Source organism: Magnolia sinica, chromosome 18, assembly GCF_029962835.1.
Source record: "Magnolia sinica isolate HGM2019 chromosome 18, MsV1, whole genome shotgun sequence".
Taxonomy (NCBI): Eukaryota; Viridiplantae; Streptophyta; class Magnoliopsida; order Magnoliales; family Magnoliaceae; genus Magnolia; species Magnolia sinica.
This window is the reverse complement of record NC_080590.1, coordinates 65,518,665-65,538,696: the sequence shown is the minus strand read 5'-3', so window position 1 is coordinate 65,538,696 and position 20,032 is coordinate 65,518,665. Positions and strand designations below refer to the sequence as shown.

The following is a 20,032-nucleotide window of genomic DNA, read 5'->3' as shown; positions in this document are numbered from 1 at the left end:
CGAAAAGTTACTTAACAATCCCTACAAAGAATAGAGACAGATTAGGACAACTCCAACAGTTGACACACATAGTTGCCGCTGCTCCCACTATCAACAACCATTACACAAAGCTCCCACTTTACCATCACTTGGTCCAAAATATGCTACCCCATTGTTCATTAGCTATTTCTTAATTGCAATTTATAGCAAGGTTGGAAAACTTGGAAGTCGGACTTGATTTGGTTTGGTCCACCTAAAAAATTTGACTCGGGCCATTCCCGTTCCTTCTAAGTGATTCTATATTTGCAAAAGTTACAACAAACATTTAGAAAAATCATTAATTACTGGCAAAATTCACAAGCATGTTTCATAGCAAAACATTCTACTAAGAAAGCTTCAAAGTTTTTTTTTCCCTTTTATCACCAATGAAGCTCCGAAGTTGACAATATAATCTAAACTAAAAAAGATTTAGCTCCAAAATTGATGTATCTAACAGGTCCATAAAAGAAACCACTGAAGTTAAGACCACATCATTGACAACCACCATACACTAAATAAAAGTGAAAGAAAACACCAGTCAAACACGATGAAAGGGTTGTGACCTACGCCCCTACCAAACACTGAAAGCAAAGACAAAAGGAATATTGCTATCATTTTGAAGTGTCAAGCCTATCCACCAAGCAAGCATGTCCAACAAATGGGTCTGTAATACTGTTTTACAGATTATGGAAATGGGTTTGGCGGTTTGGGGTAGAGGTAGATACATTATGGAGGGAGGTGTTGGGAGGAAAATATGGAGTAGAAACAACCGGTAGGTGGACAAAATCTTCTTCTCTATATAGGGCTTCACATTTGTGGAGAATGGTGGCTTTATTGGAACCGGCAGTTCGGGAAGGGATGGGATTCCATTTGGGTGATGGTAGAGATATAACGTTTTGGGAAGATGTTTGGATGGGGGATCAAAAGCTAAACGTCATATTTCTGTGGTTAGCAAGAATTGTGTTGGAGAGGAATTTGAGGGTTGATAAATGCTTCTCAATGCATGGGGAGAATGCCATTTGGACTCCTCCATGTAGGAGGGACTTGGAAGATGAAGAGTTTAATGAGTTATCTAGTTCGCTTCAATTGTTGTCCAAAGTGCTGCCGTCAACTTCAGAAAGTATTCTTTCAGATGGTTGTTTGAAAAGTCTGGAACATTTTCGATAAAGTCTCTTTATAAGACCTTTGGTGGAGGTCGTGTGTTAGAAGAGGAAATCCCTTCAGCTCACATTTGGCGATACAGTACCCCTCCAAAGGTGGTAGCGTTTGCATGGTTAGAGGGTTGTAAGGTCCTAACAGTGGACAATCTCTAAAAAAGGAATATGGCTCTCCCGAATGTTTGTATTATGTGTTATAAAGCAGCAGAATCAATGGATCATCTCTTTATTCATTGCCCCTTCACAAGTAAAATGTGGGATAACCTCTTCCTCTTGTTCTGAGTAGGGTGGCTGCGAGGTCGATTCGTGATTTCTCCATGGCATGGTACGGAGGGGGGAATAGGAAAGATTGGGACTCATGCTTGGCGTATGTCCCTTCTCTCAGTTATCTGGTGTATTTGGCTAGAACAGAATGATCATTGCTTTAACAACAAACAAAAGCTTGTTTCAGTGGTCTTCCAAAAAGCGAAATCAATGATGCAAGAGTGGGTCTTTGCTTCAAAGTTGCTTGATTCACTCCCAGTTAGTTGGGTTGGGTTGTAATTTTATTTCTTTTTTGTTACTGGCTGCAGCCTTTTAATAAAATCATCATCGTTCAAAAAAATAAAAATAAAAATGAGTTTGATCCAATTGGTGAAGAAAATGGGAGCTAGTTCGCCTCTTATTTCATTAGACGAGATGCCGAGCTCGGAAATGCTACTAAGATTAGACATTGAGAGTGGTAAAATGCCAGAAAGATTATTTGCAGACAGATACAGGGATGTGAGTTTGCAAAGAGTGCCAATATGGGCTGGGATGTTTCCAGTGAAGGTGTTGTGACTGAGATTGGGATGGAGGAGGTTTGGAAATGACAGGAAGCTCAAGTTATCAAGCTTACCTTGCAAGCCTGCACATGGTAAGCTTATGTGTTATGCTTCCAAGAGCCTAGGTCCGACACAAGAACCTATCGAGTTTGGGTTACAAACTCTTACCCTCAATCCTACACAAGGAAAGAGAGTGTGGACTCATACATGACACTTACCTGTTGAATTGAGCCCCTTTGACGCGCCTTCTTGGGTTGCTTGATTAATGTTCTCCCGTGCTTCAATCAGCTCCCATTTTGCTCTCCCAATCGTTGATGCCGATGCTTTGCCAATACTTCAACTCCAAGATCAAACATCTTGTATGCGATGCTCCATTGAGATGACTAAGCTGATGGGAGGTTGGGTGAATCTCCTACAACATATGGAAAGGTTGTAATTCCTAGTGGTTCACCTAGACGGGTATTATAGATGATTTAAACAAGGATTTTACTATGGGTTCAAGTCTAATCTCTAGAACAAAGTGGAGATCGAGTTCATCTTCTTCAATGAGGTTGGAATCCTCTTTCAAGTGATGAATCACAGGGAAGATGACTTAGATCTCATGGAGCTAGAGGCTAGGAATGTGGGATATGAGTGGGGAATCTCCCAAGCTTCTATTGCACCTAAAATCCATCCAAGAGCCTAATGCATGAATGCCCTTTATAAAGGAAACAAGTTCGAATGGTAAAAAAAAAGGGACAAAAATCGGTATTGTTGATCGATCGGCCAGATCCAGCTTATATCCAAAAATGCTTGTTGGACGATTTGGGCTACCCTCGATCGATCGACTAGGGGACATTGATCGATTGGCCAAAATTCATATTTACCTGAAAAACTTACTAGATAGTTTTGGCCTTGATCGATTGATTGAAGATCGCTCGATGGCTGTTATTTGGGCAGTTTGTTTTACAACAGCCCGTACCTCTTTTAACCTTACTTATCATGTTCCAATTTTGGTTCTAAGGCAAAGGGATGATCAACAGCGTTTACCTACATAGGTTAGGATCATATAAAGGCTAAGGGTTGTTTTGGGTCAAGGTCAGAGTCACTAAGGTACCTCATTTACATATTCTTCACTTCCTTAATGCTCTAGTCTTCATGTGTCTTTGGTCTTCAGCTTCCAAGGGCTCAACCAACTCCCTGACACATAGACGCACATGATTGAAAAACAAAGTGCACAAATAAGTGAACTAATAAATAATACCATCTCCTTCAAAGTAGCTATTAGCATTCAATCCTGCCTGAGTGAAAGCAATTGTAATCATGGACCACGCAAGACACGAAATACTACTCAACACTTGAGTACCTGCGTTCAAATTCAGCTTACAGGCCCGACTAGTTTGTATAACCACAATCCTATATTCCACAATTATTACATTTCCTCTTCATTTGAATTACAGAGAGAATCATGGAAACACAAAGTAAACATTAGCTTTAGTCACAGTTGCAATTCTCTAACACAAGATAAAGGGTGACCGTTGCTTAAAGAATATAGAAATGCCACATACAAAACAAATAGAACACTAAAATTTGGGATCTAGGAGATTTTGTAAATATAGAGAAGTAAAATATAACCATTGCGCATATCAAATCTTTCGGTGAGGATTCCTTGTATCAAAACTGGCCCTTGAGTATAATAAAATGACCCCGCCCAGTAAATTAAGCTTTAACAGTTTCCCAAACTAAAAACCCAATATTACAGTGATGGCTAGCAAGAGAAAGGGAACTAATAGCATCATCTCCTTCAATACAGCTATTAGGATTCAATCCTGCCCAAGTGAAAGCAGTTGTAATCATAGACCACACAGGAACAAAATCCTACTCAACACTTGCATTCATGTCGAAGGTGGGCACATTCATGGCAATACTGGACTTGATCCACGAATTGAGTAATATGTAAATATCAGCTTTTCTAAGACAACATACGCCTCTGTATGAAGCTACGGGCACCAACTTGGAACATGTACGGACCTTCCAAACCAGCGTATAGACGATGTAGCGGAAGCTCAGCCAGTCAACTCATCAGGTGGGCCACATGTATGAAGACAATAAAGTCTAGAGAATGAATGGTCCACGCTCAACATACACAAGGCCACCCAATGAGTGCACTGACCTGATTCTTGCATCCGCCTATGAATGGCTCATGTCCCACGCATGTGACTAGTGGCCACATGAAGAGGTCTGTCAAGCTTAGCGAAAACAATGTGAGTTGTGAAGATCTTACAATTTTAGCAAAGCATTGAGCCTCCATGTAGTCACAGAGTAATTAGAATTCACTGAATAACACAAACACAAACCCGACTAACCACCATCCTCAGACTCTCCTGATTCACTGCATGAAATATATATTCCGATGAAAACAGGCGTCTACCAACTTTAGCGCAACATCAAACAACAATATTGCATCGAGAAAATCTCATCTTATGAGTCTTTTCTCGTAGTTAGCTAGAATTTTGTTCGAACAAAAGACCATTCCAATTTCAGGTACTTTCAGTGCCTTAGGTAAGAAAGAATTTGAGTCTTCAAGCGTGGCATGTGGGACATCTTAACCACCTATCAGGTTGGACCCAAATGGTCAAATCGTATATGACCCCACCAAATTATCAGACCAATCGACATAATCATTTATACCAGATATTTAACGAAATAATGGACAGTCTAACAAAACGTGCAAAATTTTCACACGGGTAGTTTTCATAAATGGATGTCCTACCTAATTCCTTAACAACCAGATCTTTTGCTTTTCATGCATGTATGTCCTACCTAATTTTTTAACAACCAGATATTTTGGTTTTCATGCATGTATGTCCTACCTAATTGTTTAACCACCAGAAAGTTTTGGGCAAGTCATCCACAAGGAGGATCCCACCTGATACATGGATCAGAGGTCCAACAAAAGCGCCAGTTTAACACGCATGGCCGCATTTAGAGGAGTGTGAAGCAAGCAATCATTATCTGGTAGAAAGGACCTGGTACTTTATACACATTTCCCTTTCTCTGTGTCTGACATTCCTAGCATGCTCGTGTAAAAAAATACTAATTTTACATTTTGTTAGTTATAATCTTTTATTTGGGGATACTTCTTGCAATAAATAATGGATTTTGAAGTTTGTTATTATTACCAGTTATTTTTTCAGTGTTTCTAAATGATGTTTGCAGGGACCACACGTGCACAGACCCTGCCCATTTACACACACATATAAGAGCTGAGCTTTCCATCGGGTGCAGCACAGTAACAAGATATCGTGGCTCAGAAACCAGGCGGTTTCGCTCAGGTGGCCCACAACGTGCAAAACAAATGGATGGCTAAACAATGTTTTATATCCACTGAATTGTTTATACACTAGCCAACTTTAAGAGTGAAGCAGTCTGATTTTTAGACCAGAAGACAAAAACAGTGTGGTCCACCCAAAGGAAAGCTCTGATTTCGGACACTTTGCCATATTAACACATGTTCTTGCAGAATCAGCAAGCTCTTAAACACATACAGGTCTAGCAGGCTTATTTCTAAAAACAAATAAATACATATCTGGATCATTATTTTATTGTATCAAATATTTGAATGGTAAATGCAAGCAATTCCGACTTCTAAAAGGTATCATTTCCAACACCCATATGTAGTTGTGCACATATCTGTGTCTTCAAGATTCTAAAAGAACAAGAATCAGGCAAGTATAAAGATTTGTACCGACCGAACAATCGTCTCCAACTCAAACTAAAGAAGGCTTGGAATTTAAGCTTTGCCAAATGCACAAACACCTCAGAATGTGGCACATGTGCCATGTTTGGCTGCAAATGGGCATGCCCCTTTGAGCTTATACTACCAAAACCAAGCTAAGAAAGGTTCCCAATTACCATTTAGTATTTTATCTGAATGCCAGCAAATTGCCCCAAGGATTTCAGCTAATTAGAAAAAAATTTTAAAAAGTGCATTATTTGACGCTTGATTGCTTTCCTTCATCAAACCAGCTAGAAAATCAAGTGGGCTCCAATCCAGCAAGTGGTGAATTTAACACAACCAATTTTAATAGCCACACAAATATAGTAAATTCCACACACATCATAAGAATTTTATAATATTTGATATTTTCTTATATGTTGGCACCATTGAATCTTCATTCCACCTATAAAAACTATGAAATGTCCACTCCACCAAATCTCCATAGGCACAAGATGGTTACAGGGAATTCCACCTCCCTTTCTAGATTTGCAAGGCAAGCATCACGAAAGCCCAACATTGACACTTTGATATATGTTTGATGCTGCAAATGATGAATCATAATAAATACAGTAATGAGTTTTTGAGATAATATGGAGTTTATCCTATTTTGTAGGGTAGCTTCTTTTTTTTTTTTTTTCTCTCTTTTTCTTTTTTTGAACAATGATAATGTGGTTAAAAAGGCATACGCAAAAAATACATATACAAACAACAATTTACAGCGACTGTCAAGAAATTGGGAATTGGCTATAGAGATTTATAGCCAAAGCCCATTCCTCAACCTGCTCTTTAGCCCTCCTAAACACATTTGAGGCACTCCCTTTACTATTTCTAAAACATCACTCATTCTCTCTCCATAGACCCCATAAACCTGCCAGCATAGCCAATCTCCAGTTTTTGTCCCCGTTGTTCCACTACCTCCTCCATGGCATTAAAAAAAAAAAAAAACTTCTATAGAACCTGGTAACACCCACACCACTCCTAACAGTTGAAAGAAATCATTCCAAACTGCTTTTGCGAAAGAGCAATGAATGAATTATGAATCTAGCGTGTCCATGTGTGTGCACGTAGCCCACTAAAGTCATGGATTGGCCTGTTTTTTGGGCCCATAGCTAATGCAGGGTTTTCACACCGGGCTCGAGTGGAGTAGCCTATGGGATGCAAGAACACACTCGGGGTGGGTGGGTTGTGTGAATCGGAACACATGTAAAGTGGGGCCCACGAGGAGGTTCGGCCGAGGTCCTAAACCATGCGATGTGGGGCCTGGGCTATGAGATAAAGGGATTGATTCACCACTCTCTATTGGTTCGAGCTTTTAGAGCAAGTGGTCAATTGTCCTGCATCAAAGTGGTATCAGAGTGGGAGGTCTTGTGTTCGAGACTCCTCACCGGGGGTGATTAATATGGGTGCATTTTCACACCGGGCTCGAGTGGGGTAGCCTATGGGATGCGGGGACACACAGATCTGCTACTAAAGAGCTTAACTTCTAAGTACATTGAAGTGAGTGGCTGGCTTAATGAGTTCTAGATCACTGGGATTATGGTTAGTATATACAAACACTTTGGTGTGATTACATTTAAGTATACATTCATGATTCTGTCATAAAATTAATTTCTACTTCTTAATTTATTTACACGTGTTTGAGATGAGTAAGCAGAATAATTTGGGCCTCTGTCAAAGACAGAAAGCATCTTTTAGTAGAGTTAACAGGGAAACTTAGGAATATGAATATGATCACATTTGACACGTATTCATGCCACACTTCTACACTTGAGGTCTATGTGACTGGATTGCTAGTAACATGATTGGCTTCACTTGACGACTACAATGATCTAGGACTAGTCTCAATGGACGAGATCCAAGGGGTAATCTATATTTCTAACGACGGTGGTTCTTTAAAGTTTGGACTTTGGAAAATGCTTAGTAGATATTTCATAAATATTTGATACATGATTTAAAAAAAAAAAAAAAAAAGCTTCTCAAACTCATTTTCAATAGGAAATGTTAATTTATGCGGCCCAAGTGGTACAATGTTAGATTTTTCCATCAGGTGGTCCATCACAAATCAACGGTTTTGATCAAACCAAATCGGATTAGCCATTTGATCTCAAGTGTATGAGCAGGCTGGTGGGCCCCACTATTGGTGATCGTGTAATATGATTAGAGTGGCAGCAATATCCTCGTTGTGTTCAAGGAGCGTAGTGAGTGCGGTAATTGGTAGAGTGTGGATACTTGAGAGAGAGAGAGAGAGAGAGAGAGAGAGAGAGAGAGAGAGAGAGTTGGTAGTAGTAGTAATGGGTTGGAGACCCTTCTCCCTCATTGTTAAATACAATCCTAGTCCCCAATACCCTTCTCATTTTTTTCCAAACCACCAATCTTGAGAGTACCCTAAACAAGAGGAGTTGAGGAAGAAGAAGGCTCTTTTGAGGCTTCATTAAAGGTATAATAGGAGAAGAATTTGGGGGTATCTAGGTCCACATTTTCTAAAATTTCATGATTTGATAAACAAAAATCTTGAATAATTGGGTACCAAGATTACATGTGCTATATACTTGCCTTTGTTTTATGAATATTAGCTTGGAAAGCCAATGTTTTATGTATGACCTCAATTATTCATTAATGGAATGTTCTTCCTTTGCCACAAGTAATGACATGTGGAAATAATGAAACATGTGGCTATATCGTGGGCTAAAGGAGAGGGTTTCCTATCGTGTCGGAGGGTAAGATGAGTTTGGACACTACCACCACTGGGCAAGGGAGAGCTGTGTTTCATAGATCTCAGTATCCTAAATTCCATGACCATAGTTGTGGGAGTGGGCAATCCGTGAAAGGCTTAATTGGTCATCCTATGTGTGGGAGCCAACAACAAGTTGCAATGAAAGGTCTCCACCATAGGGCTACCAATACCTATGCCCTACCCCAGATGAGACTGTGATTGTTGACAGATTGTAGGTTCTTGTGTTTATGCCTAGATGAGCACTTACACTGAAAGATTGCATCATCTCTAGTTTGGGAGACACATTATGCCTAGACCTGAACGACTTGATTGTGTACTAGCTTTGGCTAATCCTTAGTAGAGGTGTACATGAGTCGAATTAACTCGTTAGCTCGCTCGGATCGACTCGGAAAAAGCTTGACTCGACTTAGATCGAAACTGTGTTCGAGCAGAGTTGAGCCAGTTTTAATGAGCTCAAAACTTTTCGAGTCGAGTTTGAGCTGGACCTAGCTCGACTCGACTCGGTATTGAGTTCAAACTCGACTCGGTTCGGCTCAGCTTGGATCGTCTCGGATCGATTTTTGAGTAAGTATATATAAAAAATCGAACCTTAACCCCCCAGCACCCAAATCATCGCAGCTGTTTGCCCAACCCTAACCCCAACGCCCAAACCGTCTCTTCAACGCACAAACAGCGACCGGCGACCAATACCAGTGGCACTCTCCTCTATTTCTCGTCATTCTCCAGTGCCCAACCGGCGATTACTCTCCTTCCTTTCCTCCCTCTATTTTCCAGCGTCTGTCCAGACGACCGGCAACTGAAAAGTGAGTCTCCTCTCCTCTCTCTCCATTTTTCCAGCATCTATCCGGATGACAGGAACTCGAACTCGAACTCAGCACAAACTTGGCTCGAACTGGACCGAGCTATTGACCGAGCCGAGCCGAGCTGCCAATCCAAGCTCGATGGCCGAGCCGAGCTGCGCCGAGCTCGAGCTGAGGACTCTAGCTGGCCGAGTTGAGTCGAGCTAGGCAAAGCTCAGCTCGGATCGACTCGTGTACACCTCTAATCCTTAGATTTGAGGTTGTGTGGGGACTTCATGGTCCTATTATTTTGGGCTTTAACTCACCCTGCAAGGTTGCGCTAGTGCCTGACGTACAAGTTTGGTTGGGCACATGCATTAGAATACTATAGAAGCCCATTTACTTCAACATGGGATCCACTTGGTTACCAAGGATACATTTAGTGGGCCGATCTTGAAGTTTGGACTGTCCATCAACTGATTTTTAAGTTGGCCAATGCATTTTAAATGTTTTAATGTTTAATCAATTGATTTTAACTGTTGAACTTTTTATTTTAACCATTAAACTAATTTTATCATGCTTGATGGGGCATCCAATGTTTGAGATGTATGGATCCATCTCATCGGCTGACATTAGGTCAAGGATGGTGGCCACATAGAGTAGAAGGATTTGGTCAATTTGGGTGCATGGATGAGGTAGGCTTTTAGACTTTTGATGAAGTAAGGTATACCAAAGTTTGTAGGGGTACTTTCCTTTGAAACCCCAACTCCTCATTACAAATAGATAATATCCGAAGGCAGATAGAGCAAGAAAGAGGCTTAAACGTCCCTATCCCTTGGACGTTGAGAGAGAGAGAGAGAGAGAGAGAGAGAGGGTCCGGTGAATGGTTCCCAAGGCAAGCACGGCCCAATCCTATGCCAGATGGATCATGTGCGGGCTACTCCACTATCAACTTTTCTGGGATTGATCGGAGTGAGACCTCATACATTGGAGGATCAACTCGGACTTTTGCAACAATCATACGACACAAATATGCGGTAAAATCCTGACATGGGTTTGCAATTTTAAAATCTGATTGTATCTAGATGAGTAACCTATCCTTAATTTTGAAATCTGAAAATTTTGCAAAGTTTACGCTTCCATGTCTTTCTAAAAATCACCAACAGGAAAACGGTTGCAAAATCCTTTACTGGTGATTTGTCAATTGTGGAGAATATAGGTTAGAGTTTGACACATATCTCAAAAGGTACAGAGTACATAGGCTGAATTATGCAAATACATCTCAAAGAGATACAGTATCCAAAAGGAAGAATCAGGATCTCTGAGAGAAGTGCTGAAGCATGATGTATGCAAAAAACAAGCAACCACAACATTATGCTGAATGCATTGTGACGACAGCTTATGTCATCAATTGATTCCCACCACCTCAATTATGATTTGTTTCTCCGTACAAGAGATTACATGAAAGTAAACCGTCAGTGAAATAACTCAAGTGCTTAGGTGTAGCCAATACGTGCTAAACTCGACAAGAAAGCACTAAAATAAATCTTCATGGGACAAAGTGCAAAAGAAAACAGTAGAGGTACTTGATTCCTCATGGGATTTTGTGTTCTCATGAAGTGTCATCTTGGTGGCTAAAAGATAATGTGCTATACCAGGTTCGAAGGTCTTCGGAGATGAAATCCTTACTCATCTCCACGAAGAATCATAGAAGACGGGTTGAGATGATAAATTTGGGACTGGACCAATTGACTAAGAGAGACTGAAGGATTAAACGCACAGTAGGATGATGTCTCCCATCATGAGGGTGTACAGGATACACCAGTTCATCCATGGAGACCCAGAGAGCCTAAGTGAATATACAGCACGGTGGTACGACAGAGGATGAGCACCCTTAATAGTTTTGTGAGGCAGAGAGTGACACGATGTCAGAGCCAAGAAGAACATTAACTGTACCGGAACCTAACCCGAAGTATGTGGACTCATCTTATGCATAGTTTGTTAAATAGGTTACTATTTCTGAAGTTCTCTAAGTTTAGAAGGCAGCTCGACATGTCGAGCAAGCAGTCAGTGCCAAGGGGGAGTACTAGAGCACTGACTTCTAAAACAAAGACAGAAGAGCTGGGCCATCAAGATGCTGGAGATGTAGAGAGAGTGGTAGCTACAGGACAATGATTGTACCAAAACACTCTAACAATCAGGGGCTTGTTGAGGATTACGAAGTGGGATGCCATTGTAATAAGAGTTATTGTTATACTAGAGACTATGAACATGCAATGCACATGGAGAGATTAGCAGAGAGAACAAAAAAATAAAATAAAAAGGAGAGACAGAGGAGAAAGGTGTAGCTATAAGCATGTATGAGCTGACGCAAAGAGAAAAAGGGTGCTCAAAATGGTTTCAATGGTGAGTGTATATGCACTTTTTTCCTATTTTTGTAGCCCACCCAAGCTTTAGATCTACCTCGCTTTGGGTCTGACATCCTAACATGAGCTGGCGCAACATATGTATAGTATAGATGCCACATATTCATAGTGGTGGGCCCCACTAAGCCTTTGTTGCAAAGTCTCCCTTATCTATGCTTCTGTGCAGGTTACATGCAAAGAGAAGTTAGGGCAGGTTCATCTTATGAATCCATGAATTCAAAAGACAAAAATACCATCAGTTGAAGGGCTAGTCACATCCCAAAATTACCATTCACACCCCTCCCCATGACTAATCGCAAGAGTAAATTTGAAGCACTACTCATGTTATATATTATAGAGATTAGGTTTCTTTATCAGTTAGGAGTTATGGGAGCCTGACGCATCATGCATCATACATGCCACCTATTAGCTGGATAAAGCAATTAGTTGATTGGGATTAAGTTGTGGGTACATGAGTAAGACAGGTTTCTTTTCTTTTTTAGTTGGAAGGGAGTTGTTTGCATTTGGTTTTGAGTAGTGTATAATATCATGTACGGCGGCTTGATAGCCTATTGGCAAATCATGTTCCTGGGAATTTTTCAAGAGATTTTTAAATTTTGGGGCCTTTTCTAGTATATTATTGCAAAATTTTTGCAAAAAATAAAAAATTAAAAATATTTATTGCAATTAATGAATTATTTTAGATCTTTAAAATGTAATTATATAATGAGAAGGTCTCATGTCTAACTGGTTGGAGCACAAGTTACAATCGACCCAGCAGATAGCTTCCAACCTTTCATGTATTCGCAATATCCAATCCATCTAATAAGTTTCCCCCAAAATGAGGATCTCCTTGTGGAAAAATCAGCCACATCCACTAATTTAGTGAGATACCTATTTTTCTATTTATCAATGGCTAGACATTGTTTTCTGTGATGTGACCCACTTAATGAGTAGATGGGTCTGATTTTTGCACTAGGTGATCCTCATGGTGGGCCCAACCTATCATCAAGGGTTGGATCTCGCATTCACTTTATATTTTAGAAGCTATCCACTGGATGGACAATAACTTGTGGTTTCAACCGGTTGGACATGAGACCTTCTCTTATATCATTAACTACGTAAAATTCTAACAATTTACATGTTAATATAGGGAAAAATAATCATGATAAAATTAAGAAACAGCCGATATTTCAAAAATCTTGCTATATTATCATGATAAGATCATCTAATTGATTTCTCTCAATAATATGGCAAGATTTTCAAAATCTCGGCTGTACTTACCACAGAGGTTGACAGTCATCATTTGCCAAGTGTTTCTTGTGGTCAAGGTGTTTCCAAGCACAAAACCAGGCAAGAATGTGGGTACAACTGTACAGTAGCGTCCACTATATGGACGGCTATGATTGGCTCATTCTCCTACCACATGTAGGTGCAGAGGGAACTCTACCATGCTTCAGTTCTAGTGGCTCTCCCATATCATTTACTAAGAAGAATGCCTTGATATTGCAAGCATGAGACATAAGAAACACATAAGGTGGTGGTGGTGCTAAGGAAAAACACTCAAATTGCTAAGACCACGATGGGAATGGTGCTGCTGAGGACAATGCATCATCACACATTCATTATACATACACGAGGGTACAGAAATATGAAATCTAGGCTTTTCATCTGTTGGTGCCTATAAATCGCTGTGGTCGGGTGATCCTAGCCTCTGATTGGACAATCTTGATGATTGTGAATGAGCTGTAGGAAAAAGGTCCAACTAAAGGTTAATGTTCAATGCTTTACGAAAGAAAAAAACTTGAACTGATGATGACTAGGGTAACTTAGATATCTTCCAAATAGTAGAGAACAATAGATGAAGCGGATTGGATTTCGTAGATATGTGCCACATGTTAAGGAGTAGATATGTGCCACATGTTAAGGAGATTGAGGGCTTGATAAGTAGCCTAGATAAATGCATTTAGCACTAGATTTTTCTCCTGTAAACGAACAAGGACATTAAAAATACTTACGCAACAAAGGAAACTGTTAATCCTCACACAAGCGTGTTGAAGAAACGTGCTCCCACTGATTGTTCACGGACCTCATCAGAGTATGGCAACCCTTTATCTACTTGGGTGGACCACCTATATTGCAGAATGAGTGACCGAAGCGCATGCCAGAATCTTTTTTCCTCACATGAACATCTGTTGAGATTATTTATGCTCAATTGCTCATCTGTGCAATTCAGTGAATGGATGAAAATCTTTTGGCTGCGTTTGGATGCACAACTGATTGAAACATGACTGGTCTTGTGAGAAGAAGGACAAAAAAACTAATGATGTTACTGTTCTGTTCTTAATGAGGAAGCAATCCGTTTGAATTAAATTCAAAAGAAACATAATTCCAACTCATGACTGCTAGGATCAATCTGGTTAATCCACTTTACTACACTAACATATGCAATTACATCTGATAGTGCATCCAAACAAACCCACCATCTATTTGATCAGATAAGACTGAAAACAAGCCACTAACAAATATCCATCATGCATAAAGCTAGATTGTGGTCATGATCATTGATCAATGGATGTACTTCATCAATCTCAAGGTACCAAAAGAACAAAATCATGTACTCGATTTTTCATCAGATGAAGCTACAAACCACAAGATAGGAGGAAATAAATGCGACGATGCAGGACTGAACCAATCTGACTTCGAAGTAACTTCTTTCCCATGAAATTTTCAGGAAAATTTTTTTTGCGAAGAGGAACCATGGATAAACTGAGTCACTGATACAGATAGAATTGGCAAAACTAATACCTCCAGATTATATCAAGTTCAACGGATATCCATTAAATGGTCATGTAAAAGAATCAAAATATAACATGACGAATGAAAAGCAATATCTCAGTTCCTGTCAAGATGCTTTAGGGTGCATTTAGATGTTACCTAAATATCAGGTGGCAGAACCATCTGTTTCTGCTTGCATTTGAGGCAAGTGAGGAAGGCAGAACACAGTACTCCTCCGGCCTTCGCTAACTGAGAATCCTGCCTTCCTGTTGACACCCAAGCACATCCTACTTATTTGTGCTGCTTAGCAATTGAGAAGAGTATGGATCCATTACTAGAGAGTGAGAATTCAAAAAAAAAAAAAAAGTACACAGACCACAATCTAATCCATTAAATCCCAAATAGAGAAAGGAAATATAATGGATTTTTTAAAAAAAATTAAAAAAATTAAAAAAAAAATGAATGTAGAGGCCAAGTTTCCTATTCATTTTGCATGGGGAAATTTTGCTTGTGCACAACTCAGTTTGTAGATTGGGCCATGGCTGGTCTATCCAAGCCATTGATCTGGCCCCCACCACGGACAACGCATTCACACAAAGTCTCCCTAATTAGAAGATCCTAGCAATCAAATCAAATCTTTGGTATTTCATCCACATTCAATATGGCTTTGTCATGCACTTCTTTTTAATCATGTGTTTGCATGCCTTTAATGGAATTGTCCATCCATGATGGGGATTTTTTGGGAATGGTTCATCCAAGATGGGGGCTGTCAGATCAATGGATTGGATAGACCAACCATGCCCCAAATCTACAAACTGAGCAAAAAAAAAAAGAACCTTGGCCTCATGAATCTAATATAATGGATAAATAAAATGAATCAAACCCTATCTCTCATTTACATCAATCACCAGAAAAGAAAATTCAGAGTTTGTGCTTTCTTATGGCTCATTAGAAAGCTCCCCAATTATTTGGCAGACTGGAGAGCAATCCCCTAATTTGGATGTGCCTGATTAGAAACCCAATACCACAGTTTACAGTAGACTGGATGAGCTCTGTCCAAATTGAAAGTGGGAATGGGTAGAAAATGGACTCTATGTGTCCTCATTCCATGTGCATAATAAGGTTCCCATTTCCTCTCCTCCACAACAGAAGGCAAGCAGCTCTGCTGAAAAAGAAAAAAGTGGAACCAATTCCAATTTGGCCGGACTTCCAAACAAGTTCTCGGACTGTTCTATTTCCTCTAGCACAGTGGAACTGTTTCCATACTGCGCTCTAAGACCTACCTACCTGCTTACCATTTCCTCTCTCCGGACAAAAGGGGTTGTCTCCATTGAAAAAAGTGGAGCAGATCTGATTTGTACAAGCATCCAAACAGGCCCTAATGATGTTTCGGTGATCTATATCTATATCTAGCTTCTGCCCCTCATTCCCTCACTCCCCACTTTGAAAGTGGGAATGAGAAAATAATGGACCTATCTGTTCTTATCCCACTCGCGATTTGTAGCAGGATAGAGGTAGGGAAACAAGAGCCTCAAATAATATGGTTCCTATTACATCCCTTCTTCAACGCAATGTGATCAGATCTGCTGAGAAAAGTGGAACTGGTCCTAATCTGGGTGACTGCCAAACAGTTCCTAATGCTGTTACAATGTTCTAGATCTACCTTCTGCTATTCATTCCATATTAGTCCCAACACGAGGTGATTGTCTCTGCTGAAAAAGTTGGAACAGATACCGAATTAAGCAGAGTTCCAAATGGGTCCCTGTGCTGTTACAGTGCTGATCTATGTTCTGCATTCTGCTTCCTATTTCATCTCCAACCCAACAAAAGTCAATTGTCTCTGCTGAAAAACCAGAACTGATCCCAATTCCCTCTCTCACTACTTTGAAAGTGGGAATGAGAAAAGAATGGATTCTATCTGTTCTTATCTCAACTTGAGCAGACTTCCAATCCAACTGTAATGTTGTCTGCTTTTGATTTTCCTCTCCTCCCCAGCACTAGGCATTTCTGTCTGCTGAAAAACATGGAACAGATGCCAATCTGGGTGGAGTTCCAAATGGGCCCTCATACTGTTACATTGATCTAGATCTACATACTACTCATGCAATTATCGCAAAGAAAAACTAATAAGATTCACAATTTGACTAAGGGTGTGTTTGGTTGCCCCAAATATAATGATATTTTCATGATATTTCGCAACAAAGTAAACTGATTAATCATGAAATATCATAAGATTTCATGATATTTGACGCAACCAAGTTCAACCTAATGCAGACCATAAAACAATCAATAAAAGGCCATTTTATAACAACCCAGGCTAAATTTTGATTAAAATCTGCCCATCGGGCATCACAACCATACTCAGATTTGTATCAAATGCAATTTAAATACAATCCAAAAAGATTTAAAAAGGGAAAGAAAGGAAAAAAAAAAAAAAAAAACACAATATGACATAAATCCATAAACTACTCTAACAGAATTTTACGCCACATTGCCTGGATCAAGCATGCTTAGTCTGAAAATCCTTCATGAAAGCCACCAACTTCTCAACACCAGCCAAAGGCATTGCATTATAGATTGAAGCACGGACACCACCCACCGATCTGTGACCCTTGAGCTGGACCATACCCTCTTTGGCTGCTTCCTTGATGAACTCCGCCTCCAGATCTGACTTCTCGAGGGTAAATGGGACGTTCATCAACGACCGCACTGACTTATCAACAGGGCACCTGTAAAATCCACCACTCCCATCGATAGCATCATAGAGGATCCCTGCCTTCTTCATATTCTTCCTCTCAATCTCCTCCAATCCGCCCTGCTCTAACAGATCCTCGAAAACCAACCCGCAGATATAAATTGCAAAGCACGGCGGCGTGTTGTAGAGTGATTTGTTCTCCGAGTGGATCTTGTAATCGAGCATCACAGGAGTGATCCCCTGGGCGTGCCCGATCAGATCTTTCTTGATGATCACGATGGTGACCCCTGATGGGCCCACGTTCTTCTGGGCACCAGCGTAGATCAAACCGAACTTTGAGACATCGACCGGCTTAGAACAGAAATTCGACGACATGTCAGCGACCAAAATTGCATCTTTCGATTTGGGTGTTGGGTAATTCTTGAATTCGACACCGTGGATAGTCTCGTTTGCACAGATATGCAGATATTTGGCATCTGGGTTTTGATCAAGAGAATCAAAAGAAGGGATTTTTGTGTATTTTTCTGATTTCCCTGACCAGATGACGTTAGGCTTGCAGAATTTCTGCGCTTCCTTGAAGGCCTTATCACTCCAGGAACCGGTAACGATGTAATCGACCGGATCATCAGGCGTACAGATATTCAACGGGATTGCCGCGAATTGGGTGGTGGCCCCGCCTTGCAGGAAAAGCACGTCATAATCATCGGGGATCTTCAAGAGGGCACGTAGATCCGATTCGGCCTTTTGTATAACAGAGAGGAATTCCTTACCTCTATGGCTCATCTCCATGATGCTCATGCCAGACCCACGCCAATCGTAAAGCTCCGATTGAGCCTTGAGGATGACATTCTCGGGCAGCGTCGCGGGCCCAGCGGCAAAGTTGAAGATCCTTTCCTTGAGGATCTTGGACTCATCAGTGAAGGAAGGTAAGACAGAGGAAGATGGAGAAGAGGATGAGGAGAGGGTTGTGCAAGTGATGGAGAGGGGCTTCTTGGAATTAGGTCTCTTAAAAAAGTAGCCGTTTGGGGAAGTGGGTCTTTTGAAAAAGTAGTCGTTGGTGGGATGGGTTGGGTTTTGGAGGAGAAAGGAATGAGGAGAAGAAGCCGCCATTGCTACCTCAGAAAGAGAAGAGAGAAGGGAAAGATGATGAAGGTTCTGCAGGGAAAGTGGATCTGAGAAGTTGCTTTTATAAGGAGGCTCGCCGGTGTGGGAGCGTATTGGGTGAGACCACGGACTCACCCAAGACGGTGCGTCCCTTACTGTGGGGCCCACCTTCATGTATTCTATATCCACGCCGTCCATCCGTTTTTTTCATATCATTTTACGGACATTAATCCAATTAAACGGAACAAATTATCTGGTAGACCATGCCACATAAAACAGCGGTGATTGGACATTAATGGGCCACATAAGTTTTGTATCAAGCTGTTATTTGCTTCTTCTTCTTTTTCTTTTCTTCTTTTTTTTTTCTTCATCCTTGCTTACGTGACCTTGAACACTGCGGAAACATTAAAGTACGCCCAAAGAACTTTTAATGGTAGGGCGTTCAGTCACCACTGTTTCCACCGTATTCCACTTTATGATTGGATCTGTTTCATTTTTAAGATAATACCCTAAAACAATCGGGAAAATACGGATGAAGGGTGTGGATACAGAATACATCCATCACGGTGGGCCTATGCGATGGGCCGCACCGTCTGGGTGAGTTCCGGTTATCACCTACTTTGTTCTCAGCTGGACCGGAGAAATTGACAACTGTAAACGCCACCTTTTACCCAGCGCCTTTTGAAAGCGCTCTCAAACTTTACTTTTTCAAAGTAAACCATTTCGTACGGACTCGAAAATATCATTGCATCAATTCATATGGCTACGGATTATAACCGTAGCCATAGGTGTTCAGCCACATAAACGAAGAATATTTTCGTCCGCAAATAGTGTGTCCGTACAGAAATGTTTACTCTGGCATAGTAGAGTGTGGGAGCGTTTTGAAAAGACGCCGGGTAAAAGCTTCACAGTGATCAATTTCTCGCTGGAGTGGGAATCGGATTGGTTGGTGTTCCGCACACAAGCCACCTAGCTGGTGCGTTGACATCACCAAGTTACGTGGGTCCCATCATGAGATATGTGTTATATTCAAACCGTCCATCCATCCATCCATTTGGCGAACCCATCGATAGGTATTGAGCTGAAAAATAAGACAGATCCAATGATCAATCATCACTATTTTCACCATTGAAACCTTGTTAGGCCCCACAGTGTTGTTTATTTGTCATCTAACCTGTTGATAAAGTCATACAGACATGGATGAAGGGAAAAAACAAGTATATGCTTATCCAAAACTTCTACGGCGCTTAAGAAATTTTCAATGGTAGATGTTTAATTCAACCGTTTCCTATGGCGTGGCTTTGAACATTGCGTATTTTTAATTTTTGGGCTAAAGCCCTTAAAATGGAGGGAGAGGTAGATGTTTAATTCAACCGTTTCCTATGGTGTGGTTTTGAACATTGCATATTTTTTATTTTTAGGCTAAAGCCCTTAAAATGGAGGGAGAGGATAAGGTATATAAATCATGGTGGACCCCAGTGAGTTTACTTGGTACACTAAGCCGTGCACTAAGCGTAGTGAGTTACTCCCTACGCAATCCGCTTACCTTTCGCGGAAGTAGAGCGGATTAGCTATTATTAGCCGACTAACGGCTTAGCGGGTGTTACCCCTGCTGTGTGGGCCCCACCTTGATTAATGTGTTTTGTATTAACTCTGCTCATTTCTTTTTTCAGATAATTTAAGTTATCCCAAAAATTAAGCAGATCTGCCATTTTTTTTTTTAGCTGGTTCAAGGACATTATCCTAAAACTTAAGCAGACCCAAATATCTGATGGACCATACCACTGGAAAGAGTGATG

At 40.7% G+C, this 20,032-nt stretch overlaps 1 protein-coding gene across 1 annotated transcript; it reads right to left on the bottom strand.

Annotated features, from left to right (window-relative positions):
- Positions 1-16,719: 16,719 nt before the first annotated feature.
- LOC131232798 (phosphoserine aminotransferase 2, chloroplastic-like) lies at positions 16,720-18,308 on the bottom strand. Its single transcript, XM_058229280.1, has one exon. It carries the CDS (start codon positions 18,237-18,239, stop codon positions 16,935-16,937), a length of 1,305 nt encoding a protein of 434 aa, XP_058085263.1. The 5' UTR covers positions 18,240-18,308; the 3' UTR covers positions 16,720-16,934.
- Between the last annotated feature and the right edge of the window lie 1,724 nt (positions 18,309-20,032).

Excerpts from the sequence above, each read along its gene's own strand:
- LOC131232798 (XM_058229280.1), bottom strand. The coding sequence starts at position 18,239 with ATGGCGGCTTCTTCTCCTCATTCCTTTCTCCTCCAAAACCCAACCCAT.